At 43.7% G+C, this 17,575-nt stretch overlaps 3 protein-coding genes across 3 annotated transcripts in view; all 3 read right to left on the bottom strand.

The window, feature by feature from the left end:
* Positions 1–8,321, bottom strand: part of LOC106742370 — a 10,746-nt gene extending 2,425 nt beyond the window's left edge. The window contains exons 1-3 of the mRNA XM_014615249.1: positions 7,936–8,321; positions 7,131–7,272; positions 3,449–3,880 (exon numbers count right to left, since the gene is read on the bottom strand). Coding sequence (XP_014470735.1) covers positions 3,449–3,880; positions 7,131–7,272; positions 7,936–8,029 — 668 coding nt within the window. The 5' untranslated portion in view covers positions 8,030–8,321. The remainder of the gene's footprint in view (positions 1–3,448; positions 3,881–7,130; positions 7,273–7,935) is intronic.
* A 6,428-nt stretch (positions 8,322–14,749) lies between these two features.
* LOC106742373 lies at positions 14,750–17,093 on the bottom strand. Its single transcript, XM_014615255.1, has 2 exons — positions 16,322–17,093; positions 14,750–15,761 (listed from the first exon to the last, which is right to left on the bottom strand). Exons 1-2 carry the CDS (start codon positions 16,556–16,558, stop codon positions 15,501–15,503), a joined length of 498 nt encoding a protein of 165 aa, XP_014470741.1. The 5' UTR covers positions 16,559–17,093; the 3' UTR covers positions 14,750–15,500.
* Positions 17,094–17,185: 92 nt separating this feature from the next.
* Positions 17,186–17,575, bottom strand: part of LOC106742346 (splicing factor 3B subunit 4) — a 2,255-nt gene continuing 1,865 nt past the window's right edge. The window contains exon 5 of the mRNA XM_014615201.1: positions 17,186–17,573. Within this exon, the coding sequence (XP_014470687.1) occupies positions 17,497–17,573 (77 nt within the window). The 3' untranslated portion in view covers positions 17,186–17,496. The remainder of the gene's footprint in view (positions 17,574–17,575) is intronic.

Genomic DNA, 17,575 nt, shown 5'->3' on the forward strand with positions numbered 1-17,575 from the left:
GGGGGGGGGGGGGGGGGTTATCCCATTAAAGTGGATTTTTATAGATAACGCTCTAAGTAATAAATATTTCATAATTTTGAATACAGAGTCGACTGAACAACACTTTGACGAATGTAATCGTTAAGTTGTCAGTTAGAAATATTGACTGTCAACCAAGTTATTTTACAAAATGTTAATGAAAGCAGTAATACTACTACTTTCTCCTTTATTAATTGAATCGTTAACTTGATATTAATACTGAAATTTCATTTAGTCTCTAATTATATTCGAGTCGTGTGAGTTAATTGGCTCAATTAATCGGCACAGTTGACTGGTCAATTGAGCGATTAATTAAATAAGTATTTATTAGTACTTGTAGATATTTATTAAATAAGAGGTAAATTAAATTGTGTAATTTCGGCGCAATTTGCACACTTCTATCTTGTTTCCGCGGCTGCCCGAACGGGCGTTCGTTCGCGCGATCCGCCACTAGTAGCACTTCCCACGGGAGAAAATAGACACGCGAATGTTTGAAAGCGGATTCGTCGCGGTACCGCGCGAATTGATTCGCGGCCGAGCTTCCTGCGTATAAATCGCAATCAAAAATCGATTCGACGCGCATCGCGCCGTAGATTCTACTCAGCTGAAAACCGGATCTCGCCCCTCGGTTCCCCGCAGGCTCATTCGGACGTGTCTAACGGGGATCAGGAACCGTGAACGATGCGACGGAAAACAATCCTTTGACATGTAACATGCGGAACTAAAACGATCGTTAGCGGCACAATGGTCGAAAGAATCAATTACCAAGCCGAGAACTCCGTTTGCGGCGATACACGTTTCGATCGGATCATAGGTCGTGATCGATGTCTCTCTCTCTCTCTCTCTTTCTCTGTCTCTCTCCCTTTCTCTGTCGGTTTGAGACGGGACACAATGATATTGAAATTTCGGGTGGGCTTGAATGAATTTACATTTGAATGTAACTGCAGACAGCAGGGCTGCCGGTATTTATTGTCAACTGTTGACGTGTGTTGACGTCATGTTGTTAACGTCCCGTTACGTCTCTCAGTAGACAAATTTGTTAGGTACATTAGATGCAAGATACTGGCTCGTGCCGCGCGAATATAATTCTCGTTTTTCTCTCTCTCTCTCTCTCTCTGTCTCTCTCTCTTCTGTTAAATCTATCACCGCACGGAATATCTCATGATGAAACTCGAGATCTAATATATTCGTACGTATATCCGACGTTATTAACAACGGCCGGCTAGTACAAGCTCTCTCGACTCTTTCCGCGCGCGTCGGGAAAAAATAAATACCCACCAGGCTCCTTCGGGAGTTATTTACGACCGTAGCCGATAGTTTCCCGGCGGCTATCGTAATTTATAGTCGCACGCTATCGTATGAAATAATATTTGGGATAAGCGAATTATTTTCCGTTTTAGTGGGCCGCTCTTAAAAATTCGTCGTCTCCCTTTATCTCATCGCCGGTACGCTTAGCGATCATAAGGGCGGCGCGGTCACATATCCACGATACGTGGAGACGTGGGGAATCTGAATCGGGACCCCCGGAGGCACTCGCTCGATTCGCCTTTATCGCGTGAAACGCGAAGAGAAATATGGTCGGCGAGCGACGCGCGCGCGCGCGCGCGTCTTGGAAGCTCTCTGCGTCTCATCCGTTTCACGATAAAAAGAGAGTAAGGACGAAGGAGGGGGGAGGGGGGGCTAACGACGCGTTCGCCGAGGTGTATATACGAGACGGCTCGGGTCCGAGACATTCCCGAACTCGAAAACCCACTTAACTATTCGGACGACGAAGATTAGAGAGCAGACCCGCGAGGAGGCCTTCGTATTCTCGTTATCTGGGCCTCTCGGGACCCCGGAGAGACCCGGTGATCGGGCCCTTCGCCGGAAGGTGGACTGATAAGAGGGCGGCTTGTGTGTAGCTTTTAGCGTATCCTCGACAAATCACTCCGACGAAACGCGATCGGCCCGTTCGAGGAAGAGAGAAACCTCGCGAGCGGATAACGTGACGAGTGGGTCCGAAATGCGGGAATGTCGTCAATTAGGGAACCGCGGGAGGAAACGACGAGACGCGTGCAGGTATGTGTGTAAATGCATATCGAGAATTTTTATTTCTCGTCGCCCTTCTTTCTCTCTCTCTTTCTCTCTTTCTTGGGAATAAAATGCCCAATGCACTGCATGACATTGTAAGATGATACGTTCAAATATAAACTTGTTGACTATTTATTTACCGGCGGCCTACCTTAAACAGACGCGTTGCTCTTTAATGTATCTATTGTCTCATATATTTTACTTTTACATTTTTTAATATTTATACTTTGTACTTCCTTTTCTATCTCTATCTCTTTTTCCTTATTATATATTTGATTTTATATTCTGTATTTTGTATCCAAAAGTGCGCTTGAAGGTAAGTTTTTCCAGAGCGCGCGATAAATTCACCTATCTATCCATCTCTGTCTGTCTGTCTCTGCCGGTGTCTCTTTCTCTCCTTCTTGCTCTTTCTGGAGCGCACCGATCGTTGAGTGTTACATTTAGAACGCCGTCGATCGGCGAGATCGTAATGATATACGCTCGCCAGATAAATATTATGCACAAAACACACAAACACATACGTAGATCGATTGTTTACATACGATACGATCTTTTTCCGGCGGTCTCCGGGAGTATCCGTAAACGGAATCCACGGCCGATTCGCGCGCTCGGCCGATGTGAGAATCGGTAGAGGTTGGTCTCATCGCGGATTTGCCGCTCGAGAAAATCTCGAAATGATTTGCCGTTTCACGTGGGAAAAACGAGTCCTGCCACGGCCGTGTAGGTGGTTACTATAAACGCGCTGTACGCTCGCCGTGTGGCCTCGATACTCACGATCTGTTACATTACGGGGTGGTCCGCCTCACCCAAGGCTGCTTTCGAATAGATTTATCTCCGTCGAGCGTTAATTATATCCAGCGCTAATTAGCGACAGCACGGAACGTCACGGTAACGCGGAATCGACGCCTTCTGTCGCACATGTTTCTCATCGTGCGACTCTCGTTTACTTATTTTACACGTCGTAGAAGTCCTTTACATGAATTTTTCTCGTGCATCTTAATCGTCTTATCTCACCTCTTTATCTCTGGGATTTATTTTTCATTATATTAAAGTGCGCAAAGTTGCGAAGGAATGTACACAGAGAAAAAAAAATTCCTTTGAATTTGATAGGATTTCATTAATTGAGACAGATTTTGTCTCTCGGAATAGAACAAACGAGCGAATATTTGGTCCAGTAAATAGAATTGTCTAGTTTTTCGAAGAATAAATATTTTTACGTCAAATAACAAAAAATTCTTTTATGGTTGCATGACGAAAGGGATACATACTGTTGTCCCCGAAAATAATTATATATTTTTCTCTCAGTGCGGGCGATGGAAAATTCCGCCGACTGAGTCGTTCATTCCGTGTGCGCTCTTACCTCGTGATCACGTAGCAAGATGCCAAGACGGATACAAGGGCAGCGACGGCGAGGACGAGGGCGGCGACGTGCAGCGCCTTGACGCGGTTTCGCAGGAGCCGGTCGCCGCTGAACTCCGACGAATCCTCACGGTGCCGATCGCTCCACTGTATTGTCGGCATCACGTCTCGGCTCGTCGACACGCCGTTCTTCGGCGCGCCGAGACCCACCGCGGAATGCGTCAGATCCGTCATTTTTCTGCTCTCGGGCGTCCACGTGCTCGCGTTCGACTCGTTGTCGTCAGCGTTGCAGTAATCGTGGCTGTCGCAGCATTTCAATGTTGGCCAGGGCACGCGGAGCCACGGGCTCACTGACGGTTCCACGTTGTTGATGTTAGCCGACCGCGACCTTGTGGCCCAGGACTTTGTCTCGCACAACAACGGTGTGGCACTCCTGCGTGCGACATCGGGACGAACGTGAGGACGACCCTCCTTGAACTCCGATTAATCTAATCGACGATTGCAACCGGCGGGACTGCCGACGGCTATTTCTAACTATATAATTTGTCGTTCGAGAATAACCGGAAAAATTAATAACTCTGCTAACTGAGAAATGAGTGATTGAATCTATCTGACATTTGATCTGACGTTATCTGACATTTGAAGTGATTTGATTGAATCTACTTGATAATAGGCAACCATACGCGTTTTGATTGAAAGAAACGAAATTTCTCATAAACCAAATTTGGTTCTTATTGTCGGAAATTTCTTGCTCGTTTTAACAATAAGCTGTCTTTTACTTTCCATGTTGACAGCTCTGTTAATCATCGATTAGCTTAGGCGGAATTTGGAGAAAGTTACCCTTGTCAATCAGGTCGCGCGAATTCCCCGCCACGAGGCATTCCGCGAGATGGTTGACCTTCTAACAGTATTCGAATTTCTTCCAATCTGGGCGTCCTTAAAAAATTCTCGCGTGATATAAAAATATTGTCGGCACGGAAATTGAACCTTGTGATTTTTATGATATTTTGGACTGATATATTTTCCGCGATGTGAAGAAACACTTGGTTTGGCTTCTGGATTACTGCGTGTTCTTCGTGGATGTGTTTCCGACATTTCGTGAACATTTTAGTTCGCTTCTTCCGAGGAAAAAGAACGACCTGAAACTATGAACTGTGAACTGAAATATTCTTGAAACGTCTGAAATAAATCCATGAAGGACATGACACCAAAAACTAAAACGATCTTGTGACTTGGATCTTTTTAAAATTTTGACATATTTTAATGAATAATGTATTTATTATAATATATACAAGAATGTGCTGAATGTGAGAAAAGTAGCGTAGACTATATTTGGAATTTTTTAAGGACACTCGGATCGAAACAGGTTAGAAAGATAACGTGTCAATTGCCCTGATGGGAGTCATCAGTGAACGGCGCTATATCGTTGCATCTCATTAATTTACATATAAAACGTAAGCAATTGCATGTAAAAAATCGCATATATAGTTTATGAACTATAAGCCAATTGGAAGCCAGTGGAACGAGCTAACGAATATATATACGTATCGTGGATTGCATTTATTTACCGTATTTTTGATCATTCAAACTTTATTTGGGCATTAAAGTAATCGACTCACACAAAAAAAGAAAATATATCAATAAAATTAGTCAAGAGCGCCATAAATGCGAAAAATCTTCTTGATTACTGTTTACTGCTATTATTACCCAGTAAACACCAAGTACCAATAACATAACATCGATGTTTAATGTCCGACACAATAATATATATGTTACATGACACACGGATATTATCTAACCTTAGCAAAATAAAATAAAATTAAGTGATGAGAGAAAGTAGGTCAAGCTGATATAATAATATTAATATTTTAATATAATACCAACATAATAATAATCATATTCGCAAGAATATAAATTTCGGCAGTAGAACATTTATGGCGCTTTCGACCAATTCTGTTCATACATTTTTTCTTTTCATATAATGTTGAGCATTGATATAATCAATAGGAATTAGCATGCCATCGTGTTAGCAATTAAAACGACTGCGTTCGAGGTTGTTGATGCAATTGACTCAACGATGGAAAACGATAGATATAATTTCGCGAGCCGTGCCGAAACCGTCGTCGCACTTTCCTCGAACGATAACGACAAACGAGAATTCGCGAAGCGAAGATTTTTTTTCTCCCCTGAACAATGGAAGGTCACCTCCGGTATGACCAATAGCATTCTTCTCTCTCTTTTTCTCTCTCTCTCTTGCGATAACATGAAAAAAAGAAGAAGAGATACGTGCGACCGGCTCGCATTGTCAATAACATAATCCGGATGTCGTCGCAAGAAATTCTTGCTGTAACTGCATCTTCTCCGGAGATGCCGAGCGCGGGATACGCGATGTTAATGAGAGTCGTTTAATAAAAGTCGCGGAAACTTTCGGCCGATTATCTCGTCAAGGTTATGCGCGCGCCATGACGCATTCCTGAATTTATATTACAGCGTTGATGAAGCTCTGCCGCGATGCCGACGAATTAAATCCTGTTTGCGAAGAAGCGCAATATCGCTCTTATACTTTCACAGTTCTACTCATATCGAGACTCGAGAATCACGAACTCAGCTTTATATCTCCACGCTTTAATCGCCACGAGACTAGAGAGATTCCGATTTTCTGTGAAAAATTGTAGATCGTGTTACTGTTTGTACTGCTATTCTCTGACGCAAAATGAAATTTAAGCGTTTCGTTACTGCAGTTACCGTCATAATTATCGCCGTGACCTTTTCCAACAAAGAGGAACGACTCGGTGCTGCTCACTTTTATTTCCCGCTCTGATTGGAGCTTCAATTTCGTAAAATATCGAGACATTACAGATCGTGTAAGCATTTTTATGCATTTTAGCAAACTGAGGACAAAGCTCGCTTTAACCTTTTTATCTATTTTCAAATTTCACTCGGTCTTAAAGGCAATTTAATAAAAAATTAGAGGCCTATAATATATTAATAGCGAATCATTAAGAAATAATTTTTGTGCCAATGCACGGAGAAAAATCATTTACTGGCACAGAAAATTTTATGCTCTCATAAGAAAATCTGTCAGTTATTATATGAACAGCAAAGTGATTTGTTAAGAATACTAATTGCCAATTTTTCTGAATTATTTTGCTGAATCTAGAAATTATTTTATTGTAAGAACAAATTAGTAAATGTAGGAAAATATCTGTTCACTTTAGTCTGTTCTTTTTAATCGAAATGGGTTATACTTTTTGTCGTTAGAATGAAACAAGTATATGACCTAGCGTTAAAAAGAAAACGAAGTTCCAGTGCAGCATTAGTTCAACTGAAAAAAACAAGCTTATTATTTTGTTCTAACAGCAAATTAACGCGTCCTAAAGACAAATTCACTCAACAGAATATTTTCTATCCTAAACTGCGACTAAACTGTTTCTGCTCTAATTACGAATAATTCGTTAATTTAATTATGTCAATTAAGTTTCATCGAAAATTTTGTGTATTTTCCCACAAGGAATTATTATTATTCGCCACCAATATTCTCGTGTGGCTCTTATCGGCCAGAAAATATTCCTTCGTGATTGAATATCCGAGAGCCTTGATACTTATTGATGATAATGATGATGATGATGATGATTACTACTTCATTTCGTTTAGTTATTAATAACGATCTGCGATATACACACTCCGTGCATCCCCTCGTGGTAGTGCTCTCGCCGACTCCTTGTCCGGCTGTCAGGATGAATTCGGTGTAGCAGGAGAACTTGGTGCTGCAAACGTCCGCTCCCATCTCTCTGCAGGCCTTGCTCGTGCACACGCACATTCTCCCTGTGAGAAATACGATCTCACGTGCCAAACGGCCGCGAAATGTCGCGCATCTCACGAGGAATCAATTGTTATCGCAATCCTCGCGTGCGCGTAACGGGCTTTTCACGAGCGACAAAATCGCGAGAAATTCCGAACAATGCGCGTCAATTCCGCGCACATGGAGAAAACGACTCCGTTGGTGTGACTGAATCTTGCCCGAAAAGACCCAGGGACCAGACGGAAAACTCGGGGTCGTAAGAACAGAAAAATCCCTCTGGCAAGGTTTCTGCACAGTCAATTGTTCTGTCATCTCAGCCGAATGTTTACGGTCTCGCGATAACAAAGAGAGAAAGAGAGAAAGAGAGAGAAAGAGAGAGAGAGAGAGAGAGACATATGTCATTTTTCGTTAGCAAAATTCCGTCTGCTTCCTGCTCAGTCACACGAATCGAGATCTCTTTCTTCGTACACATGTTCTCCCCCGTAATCCCGGTTTCATGCACGGTCGCCCGAGGATGAATCAGCGCGCAGATGCACGCTGTGCATCCGTGAATCCAGAAGAGCATTCAATTAACGGCGCTTCTCGTCGCGCTCTTCCTCTCTTCCTCTCTCCCTCGCTAACGAGAAGAGCGTTCCTCGCCAATTAGAGGAGCTCGGCGACGGTGACGAGCGTGTGACCCCACTTACCTTCGACCTGCTTTAGACCCGAAGTCAGTGACGTGATGCATACCGCGGCGAGGTATCTGGTTAACGATCGGCTGAGGATCGTCTCTCGGGGCATCTTTTCTTCTCGTCTTTCGCCGATAACGACGTCCACGTCTCTCTCTATCGGGCCGCGGAGTCCGCTGTGCGTCGGCCGACACGATGGAGCGCTATCGTCGTCGCGGAAAACGTGCCGATAAGCGCGACGCGCGGACTCTCGTCGTCTTATCGGTCCAGAGGACTATTCGGAAGTGTCCGGCGAAGAAGAGGAAGACGACGATGACGATGCTGCGAGAAACGCGGTGAAACGTGGCTCTACTTCTCTCTCTTTCGAGAAGAGACAGAAAGAGAGACAGAGAGAGATAGAGAGAGAGAGAGAGAGAGAGAAAGCACCTCTAATTTTAGCAGCTCCTCCCACTAAAAGAGCGTCGCGTCGCCCGCGTAGCGCCGTGTCGCGTCGTGCTGTGTGTGACGCGCCGCGTCGCACCGTCGACGACGCTCGTCCGCTTCGACAATTTACTAGCGTATCTATTTTAATTCCGTCATCGGCGGCATTACTATTTGCCGCCGCCGTTGGCGGATTCCGTCGGTCGGGAGGTGTGCGCGAGCGGGGAGCGGGTCGCCGATTTATTCCCGTGCTTTTGGCGCGGCCGACGACGCTCTTTTTCCGCGGCGCGTCCCGCGCGACACCGGGAGTCGCCGCGCTCTTAAAGTCGGCCGATTTATTGGAAGAATAACACACACCCGCCGCGACTCATCCCCGGCTCACGTGCGCTTTTATGTATTCTAAGGGGGAGAGAGAGAGAGGAGGGATGGAGATTCACAACCGTCCCACGCCGACGGTCCGGACGTGTAACGAAGCTTTGACGGCGCCCGATGGCGAAGAGGGTGAGACGCTCCCTCGTCGGCGCCGGCGACTGCGAGTCGGAGTCCTCGTTAGCGGAAAAATCGAAGAAGCGCGCGATGGAATCGTCCTCCTCTTCGTCGTCGTCGTCGCCGTCCTCGTCTTCTTCTCCTTCTTCTCCTTCTCCTTCATCGAAAGACATTCTCGTTGTAATCGCGGCGTCGACGCGCGGTTTACGTCGTACCGTTGTATTATTGCGACTTCGGACTGCACGATTGACGAAAGTACACACGAATAAAGACATACCGCATTCAAGTAAACGTTATTTGTTTCAAGTGTTTCATAAGTTTACATATTCGCAGATATATCATTTAAGCTCGCCGTCAAGTTTATTCAAAATATATTCGAAATCTTCTAGTATAATTTTAATGCTTCGATCAAGAATATTAAGTAAAAGCAAATTTCGATTTGCTTATTCAAATGAACCGAATTAAATTTTTCTCCGGTAAAGTTTATGATATTTTTTATAAAAGAATAAATCCTTCTTGTGTACGTGATAATGAGCTTCTCTCAAATTTGAAATATTTGGAGACTATTATCAAGAAAAAAATAACGGCCAATAAGAGCCTAATCGCATTATTCTCTTATTGGCCGTTCTTACCTTCTTAGTTAGTCACTAGCAGAGCGGTATCAACCTGAGAATGGTCACCTGGGGTTGTTAAACTCTAATTAAAAGTCGCTATTATTAACGAAATATAATTATTTAGGAACTTTATAAATATAGATTTACTCGCTACTTTTTGAAAAGAATGAGGAGAAATAAAAAAGAAATATTTAAGAAACGGAATAAACACATCAAGTGATTCGTGATCGTTTACGAAAAAAAAGGTGATTATTCTCGGGTTGATATTTGTAGTTGTCAAGAAAATATTCCCTGCTGAAAATAACTATTGCTTGGAAACTAAACTGAGTAATCGTGTTTCTTGGCGATAGAATATTTTTCTCCGTCGTTAGCGCGTGAAACGGAAACAATTGTGAATGGTAATTGACTGCAGGTGACACAGCGGATAAAGTAACGAGGATGAAGTCGTCAGGAGAAAAGTATTCGCGAAAATAATGAAGGCATCGAAACGAGTCTCGCAAATGCGACTTATTGTCTGACAAGAGAACCTTTTATTTAAAGCGGGTGAGAGTACTCTCTAAATTTGTCGGAGTGAAATTGCACTCCTAAAGTTGCTTGAATACGAGTATACGAGACTTTAGTACGGGAATGCGGGTTTTCCACTCGTACAGAGCGAATTTTCCGCTCTGAATCGTCAAGTGAATATTATATTTTCGCTTATAATTGACGACACAAAGTGACTCCAATTGATCGGAGAACGTTCGTTCACGTATGGAGTCGGAACTTATTCCAAGTTGAGATCAAACATTCGCTCTTTACGATTCCGAGCGGCGGCATTGTCACATTTCTCATTTTGAGCTCTGGACTTTTACCGAACGTCTCGTGTGATTTTTTTCTTCTTCGGATTTTTCGCTCGCTATTTCGCAAGCGTCTCGGGAGGTAGATAAATAAGGCTGACGCGGTTGTCGCATCAGGAAATCAGACGGCGGAGCCGATGGGGAAGGGGGAACCGTGCGCAATGTTTTTTCTGTTCGATCGACGTTCAATGACTCAATCGCGGCGCACAGACATTAGCTTCTGAAACGCAGCAGACGGGGGTCGAATTCCTCGCTTGGTTTCCTGCGCATGCAACATTAACCAGAGCCCTCGTTCGTTGCACATTTCTTTATCGACCTCTCTCCGTCGAGAGAGAGAGAGAGAGAGCGCCGAGTTGGGTTATCGGAATGACACTCGGTTACAGTTTAACGAGGTCGCGTCGGCTGTTCTTCGGCCGCTTCTTGTTGCACGAGCCGATCGAATGTCCGTGGTAAGAAGACTCCAGCCGGAGCCAGCAACAAGGATTTCTTTCACGTATAGGCAATTTGCCGAAATGTATTAATCGGCCGTTCAGCCGATCGCTCTTCGCTCAATGTGTTCACCGCCTAATTCGCGTGACCGTGCGTGCCGAATTTCCCCGCGACGAATCTCAATCGCGATTCTCATGTCGTAAGGCGTGATGTTGAAAGGGGAGAGGATTGGAGATCTTCTGTGGAAAACAAACCCGGTAAATACCAAACAATAGACGTCAATGGTATAATTTCTCGCTTGACGATGTAAGTGCGATGTAACGTGTGTTGTACACTGAAAAGAAAAAGTGCTACATTCAAATGTAAAATATTGAATGTAGAACACCGAGAAAAAAAGCGTTACGTTTAAATAATATTTATTTAAGGATGTACCGCCTGTATCTCAAAATAATGAAAAAATTACAAGTTGATCTACGCTGCATTTAAAAGTGACACCAAAAAGTTTTACTGTAATTCAGAGCCTAACAAGTTATTTCACTTTAAGAAGGTTGTATGGTAAAACGAGTTTGATATGAATTCGATGAAATTTTCGCTACGTATACGTTTGAATATTACCTGTTTGTGCGATTGAACAAATTGAGATATGTTGCAACCAAAGTTGTCACTTTTTATACGTGTTTCCCCTCTGATATTATATATATTACGTACTATTTTTAATTTTTATTTTTAATATCTTCTAAACTAAAAATAAGATTTTGATGAAATTGGGTTTAACCGAGGGAAGCACTATGGTCCGTTTAAAAAAATCCTGATAATCCTGTCGACATCGAAAAGTGCTCCGGAATTATCACGAGCTCACTTTCAACTCGTTTTTATTTATCAACGCAACATCGGACTACTCTGCGATGGAATGATAAAAACACGTTACGTGTGCATGAGACGGTTGTTTCGCTAATACCGGTATTTCCTGGGCAACATCGAGCCTCCGGCTTGCGCCGGCACTTAGCACCGATCACACGATACATTCAGAAGAATGCGAGCGATAAAGTGTACGTGTGTAAGCGGCCGCACAATATCGTTAGGAGGGTGCATCGCTAAAAACCGAGATATTTTCATATACAGGAAACGAAAGTTTGCATCTCAATTGTTCGCTTCTCTTGTCGGAGTGTTATTAGGTTCGATGTCGAAATGAAAACTGCAGAACGGGGAAAGAGTTAAAAGAATAGACGTCGACAGAAGCGAAGAGAGAGCGGCGAAAAAAAATCAGATAAATCAAGCGCGAAAGCGGCTCGTCGTGTTGTGACCTTTCGTGAATCTTCCGATGATCTCGATTTATGCGCGCGATGACAAACTTGCGAAACGAAATATAAGGGAGAGAGGAGGATAAAATGACGATCTCAAGATCTGTCGATTTTTCCTCATTTTCGTAGTGACGTAAAAATAACGATAAATTTTTGCCTATGATCTGCATAAACTGAAAAATAAAAATAAATTATAAAAATTATAAAAATAAACTTATAAATAAATTAGAATTTTGTTTGATTTAAATTTTTTTTAGAACGTATTAATTTCGTCATCCTGTTCTCATATATGAATAAGATGAGGATTGTAAACAATTTTTTATGCAGACGAAAAATAATTTTCACAAAATTTTTATATAATTTTGTTATTGTAATGTCTGTACAACGTAATAAAATACAAATAAAAATATGTATGAACAAAATATAATCATTTGTATGACAATGTAATTTAAAGGGAATCAATCTAGACAAGAGCAAAAATAAAATGTGTGAATATGCGTCATCTCCCTTTCCCCTACACGTAACATTCAAATAGAACGTTAATTACAGAGATAATTAATTGGTCGAATTAACAACGCCGAATCACGGCTTTAATCACCCGTTAATTCTGATCTGGCATACAGGGCGAGGATGGCGGGACCGATCGTCGGAGGAGGAGAGGAGCAAAGGAACTCGAAGGATCAAGAAGAGGACCGCTCTCTGTGGGGGAAGCAGCAGCGGGCCATCTCTCCGAGCGGGAGCTCATTCTTTTTAATTAGCTTCTGCACTCTTACTCCCGTGGCCGTTCAGGTACAACAGGGACGATTGCGCACCGGCGTGTCTTCTTAATTGTCGACGAGAGTTGCGGGCCGACGCACGGAGAACGGGTTTCGAGCAGGTTGCCCGCGCGACGTGGGGCGACGGGGAACGTCCGACGGGGAGAGCGGAGGACTCGTATATCGTTATCCTGGTTATCGTCATCGCGCACGCTCGGGAGACCGGCCGGTCGCTCGGGAAAGAATACGCGTTAATCGCTTAAATCGATCAAAGCTCGGCGAAATCACTGTTGAGACGAGGCGATGAACGGGCTGAGGCCTGTAATTCTCACATAATGGCCCCGGCAGAGATCATCCCGCTACTTCCACGCACACACACATACACACACACGTAGCGGCAGCTCTCGTATGTCGCACAACGACGGCTTACATCTCGCGCGAATTCGATCGGCGGATTATCGATGGACGATGACGCGAGTAAGCGATCGGCTGGAACATCGCGTTACTCTCTTCTCTCCCGAGCGAGAGTAATGAAAAGATAATCACGGTAATCGATTGGCTACCCTAATTGACGTGAGGGAAAAATCGCCGCGATCCCGGGGGCTGGGGCGAGCTACTCGAGTCGAGCGAGTGTAGTTTTCGCCGCTGTTTTCGCGCTACTTCAGCTTCGCTCAGCCGTAACAGTCGCGGAGAAACGTTTCTCCATTATTTTTTCCCCTATTATTGTATTTTTGCCGCGATCGCTATCGCATGCAAAATAAGATATTTGAAAGCGAGATCTGGCGTTTATATCGGGATATGCGTCGCAAAGAAGAAATATCACTTCGGTAAGACCTTCGACTTTTTTTAACTATCGTTAGATATACACATACACACACACACACATACGCACAGAAGACCGTGCACTATATCGAAATGGCGAGCAGCGTGAGGTACTTCGTTCGATCTGCGAATATGTCACGGATTCGTTGCACATTGAGAAAAAGATTTTTCAGATTTAATCAATTTCTTTGTATCCGAAGAAATTTCATCATTGACATGCTCCAAAGAAACTAATGTTTCGATTAATAAGTACAATCGTTAGATCCTTCAACGAATATGTATCTTTATCTTAAATAAAAAATTCGTTTGAAACGAAAGATAATTTTCTTACAAAGAATTTATTCGCCATATTTTACACGTATTTATTGTAATCAAATAATATCTCATTCCGTTGACAGATATTATTTCAAATAATGGCGTTCTTTCTGTTAAATAATAGAATTCCCTTGAACGAGACAATAACATTTTTACTCAAATAAATAATATTTCGCATAAACATACATTGTTTCTGCGAAACCAATTTTAATCAAGTAAATAGAAATAATACTGAATCTAAAGAGATCTTTTTCTCTGTGCAAGAAAAAAAAGAGAAAAAAAAGATCGCCGCCCGCAGTGTCAGTCGCGAAGACCTCGCGAAAAATCTCGGGAAGATTCGCCGCCGTGAGGAGGAAGAGATCCGCGAAGAAAGACGCCCGTCTTTTCTCATCTATTCCTCGCGTGTTCGTGACGTGCCCGGCCGTCGCTACCGGCTATTACGCGTAAGCGCATCGGCTAAAGAGGTGTATTCGAGTTAAGTGTTTCGTCCGTAATGACGACGCTCCCGTCGTCGAACAGAGGAACGAGAGGACGAAGACGTAATGACGATGCGTGCCCGCGCCGAGTATATTACCGTGTTGAGGCCCTGAGTTACATGCGCCGCTGGAACGTCGCTTTTTCCGGTTCTGGCCGGGCCCGCGACGCATCGGCGCGATCGAGTCGAGAGTGGCGCTCCAAGTTACGCAACGACGGGTGCTGAAATACAAATCAATATTTTCCACGTTTCTCAGCGACGTGAACGCGAGAGGGAATTGTTGCCGCCGCCCGCGCAGCGGAGGTGATCCGCCGGTCGGCGCGTGAAAGCGTGCGAACGACTGATCACGCTACGCAATTAGCGCGTTAATCGACCAGTCTATTTCTGACAGATTTATTAATTGGTTGAACCTAGTATTTATTATTGATTAGTAATTGATAAGTGACTAGTTGTTTAATTGTTACGTCTAAATTAAATTATTATCCAATTGGATACATATACACACACCGAAGGAAAAAATGTCTAAAAAGTAAAGAATATTCACTCGGTGGAGATACTAAAATGACATGTTTACTGAAATCTAAATTCTCTTGTTCTAAATATTTAATTTCATGTAACTCTTTTGTTCTCCAAAATTTAAATTCTACTCTTCATTGACTTTTATTACGAGACACTTTTTACGAGACTTTTATTACAGTTTTTTAACTTTTTAGAAGAATGATATAATATATAAACAATTTTTAACTTAAAAGCTCTTGAAGAAAACTCATCTTTTAAAATCTGACTATTTTCTTGCTTTTTCAAGAATGAAGCTCATATTTTGCACTATTTCAAATAATTAAACCGTTCCTATGCTTATTTTCACGAAAAGCTAGATTTAAGAAAGTGTATGTTTTCTCACTTGAGAACAACTTGTTCTCAACGTAAAAACACGTATGTTAGCATAAATAAACATATTATTAGTACCTACCGAATAAATATTTTTCATTCCTTGGATATTTCTTGTCTCAATGCATATTTAATAATCTTGTCTCATAGTTATTTATGAATAGTCGTTTGGCTACGCGACTACGCGCAACTACATGTCGCGGACGGCGGTGATTGCGAAGGAAGAAAATGAAAATAATATATCAAGGAGAGGCACGGCCTCTCCTTTTTCTCTTTTCTCTCTTACTCATGTGCGTGACACCTGGCTGTGCGCCGATCACCAGCGTTTTCCGTTGCGACGACAACGTCCCCGTCGAGGGAATTATACTTATAGATATTTGATTCTGATTGCCTGCCGGCCGATTGAATCGGTCATTCCGTACGTTAGCGTTGACATGTGGATTATGACGGAATGGAATACCTTGAATGTTATGTCTGTAATTACTGACTATATAGCTGCTCACCTGGTTGGAAGAAAACGAATCGGAAGTTTTCTTTAGGTACGACAAGTAATCTCGTCAGCGACGGGCAAGCTAGCAAGCCGCCCGTTACAGCTTATTGCCTTTTAACTTCTTTCTTAAGGTGAACTTAACCGGCCGAGATATATATATATATATATATATATATATATATATACATTTCTCAAGAATATATTACGTTAAATTCGCGTCTTATGGATCTACGTATGACGTAAGCGAATGAGAAAATGTAGAGAACGCACACGGCGTAGCAACGCGACCGGCGCTGTCTAAAGTATGCATAAAGAGCGCATTGCGTCATCAAGAGGCCTCTTAAAGATTTCAACGCTGACGGGATCATTTTTTCTTCTTCTTCGGGCGTTCCGCGCCGGAAGAGAAATCCGACGTTAACGTAATATATGCGCGTGTCGCGCGATATATATTATATCGCGCACGACACGCTCGGTCAACTGCGTATAACGCGCATACAACACACAGGCCCTCGATTCATCGATCTACGAGTGTGTATGTATGTATGTGTGTTACGTATGTGTGCGTGTGCTCACCGAAGAAATGACAAAAACAGCGACTAAAGCAATGCCGAGCCAAAAGTACCAAGCTTCCCAGAGGTGACGTGGAGTCCGTCGTTGCACCACGAAGCAACACTGCGGGTTACAACAGCAATACAGGCAATACCTGTCGGGGGTGCATGCATACGGCCGGATAATCGCGTTGTCGTCGCCGTTGCTCGCGCTCTCGTTCTTCAGCCCAAAGTTACTGCACTCGTAATAGAGACGTGCCATATTCTAATCGCGGACTTCCTCTCTCATAATCCTCCTTAGCCACGTTGCACCGTAAGACCGATTAAAAATTCATCCGCTCGTAGGGCCGTTCATGTTTCCATAACAGAGCGTGAATGCCGAGAGAGAAAGAGAGAGTGTGTGTGTGTGTGTGTGTCTGTTCAACGAACTAGCGGGCAACCGACGACCACGGGTCGATGGCAGAAAGCATCGTGTCGATCGTGAATGATCTAAAAAGAGAGAGAGAGAGAGAGAATGAAGAGCGACGTTATTTTCGGGACGTGCTTCGAGCCGCCGAGCGCCTATCTCGTTAACACCTGTTCGTTTCACTCACCGAATTGTAACGTTGCGTTGTGTGTCGCGCACGAATTCTCGCAGTCCTCGGCTTGTCCTCGGACGAATGTGTCGTTTTCGCAAGACGATTCTCGAGGGTTCGACGCGAGGGCGGCTCTCAGAAGGGCGTCGCTCAACTCCGTGTCCGACTAACGCTATCATTGACCGGGCCGGACAAGCACGGAATAATCGATAGAGCAAACGTGGTACGTCGTTGTTCACGCATCACCGCCGATCGATACGAATAAAAGTGGCCGAAAGAGAGAGAGAGAGAGAGAGAGAAACGCGAAACTGTAATTGATTTTTCATTCATCGGTTTTGTGCGCCGCTTTAGCGGTACATCAACGGTACTCGGATCAATCACTCGTAATTGGCCGCGTAATTGGGACCAGTTGATTCAACCGGAGCTAATTACTGCTCGGACAATTAATCCACGCGATCGATACGATTAAATATCTTTATTCGTACAGAGAGTATGGAGGAATCAGATTGATAAAAAAACGCTGAATCAAGAATACAGAAGAGACCGTCGTACTTTCTGCGACCTCCGCGCTGGCAACACGAGAACGTCAACGTCCACGCGAACATAGACAAGACCCTGACACGAATTAATATTGACCGCTGTCGTGCGGGGGTGGCGGCGGCGGCGGTCCCCTCGGCGGGAACGGCGGGCGAAATTGCGGCGGG

This window comes from Dinoponera quadriceps, unplaced genomic scaffold (assembly GCF_001313825.1).
Source record: "Dinoponera quadriceps isolate SergipeBrazil2010 unplaced genomic scaffold, ASM131382v1 scaffold629, whole genome shotgun sequence".
Taxonomy (NCBI): domain Eukaryota; kingdom Metazoa; phylum Arthropoda; class Insecta; order Hymenoptera; family Formicidae; genus Dinoponera; species Dinoponera quadriceps.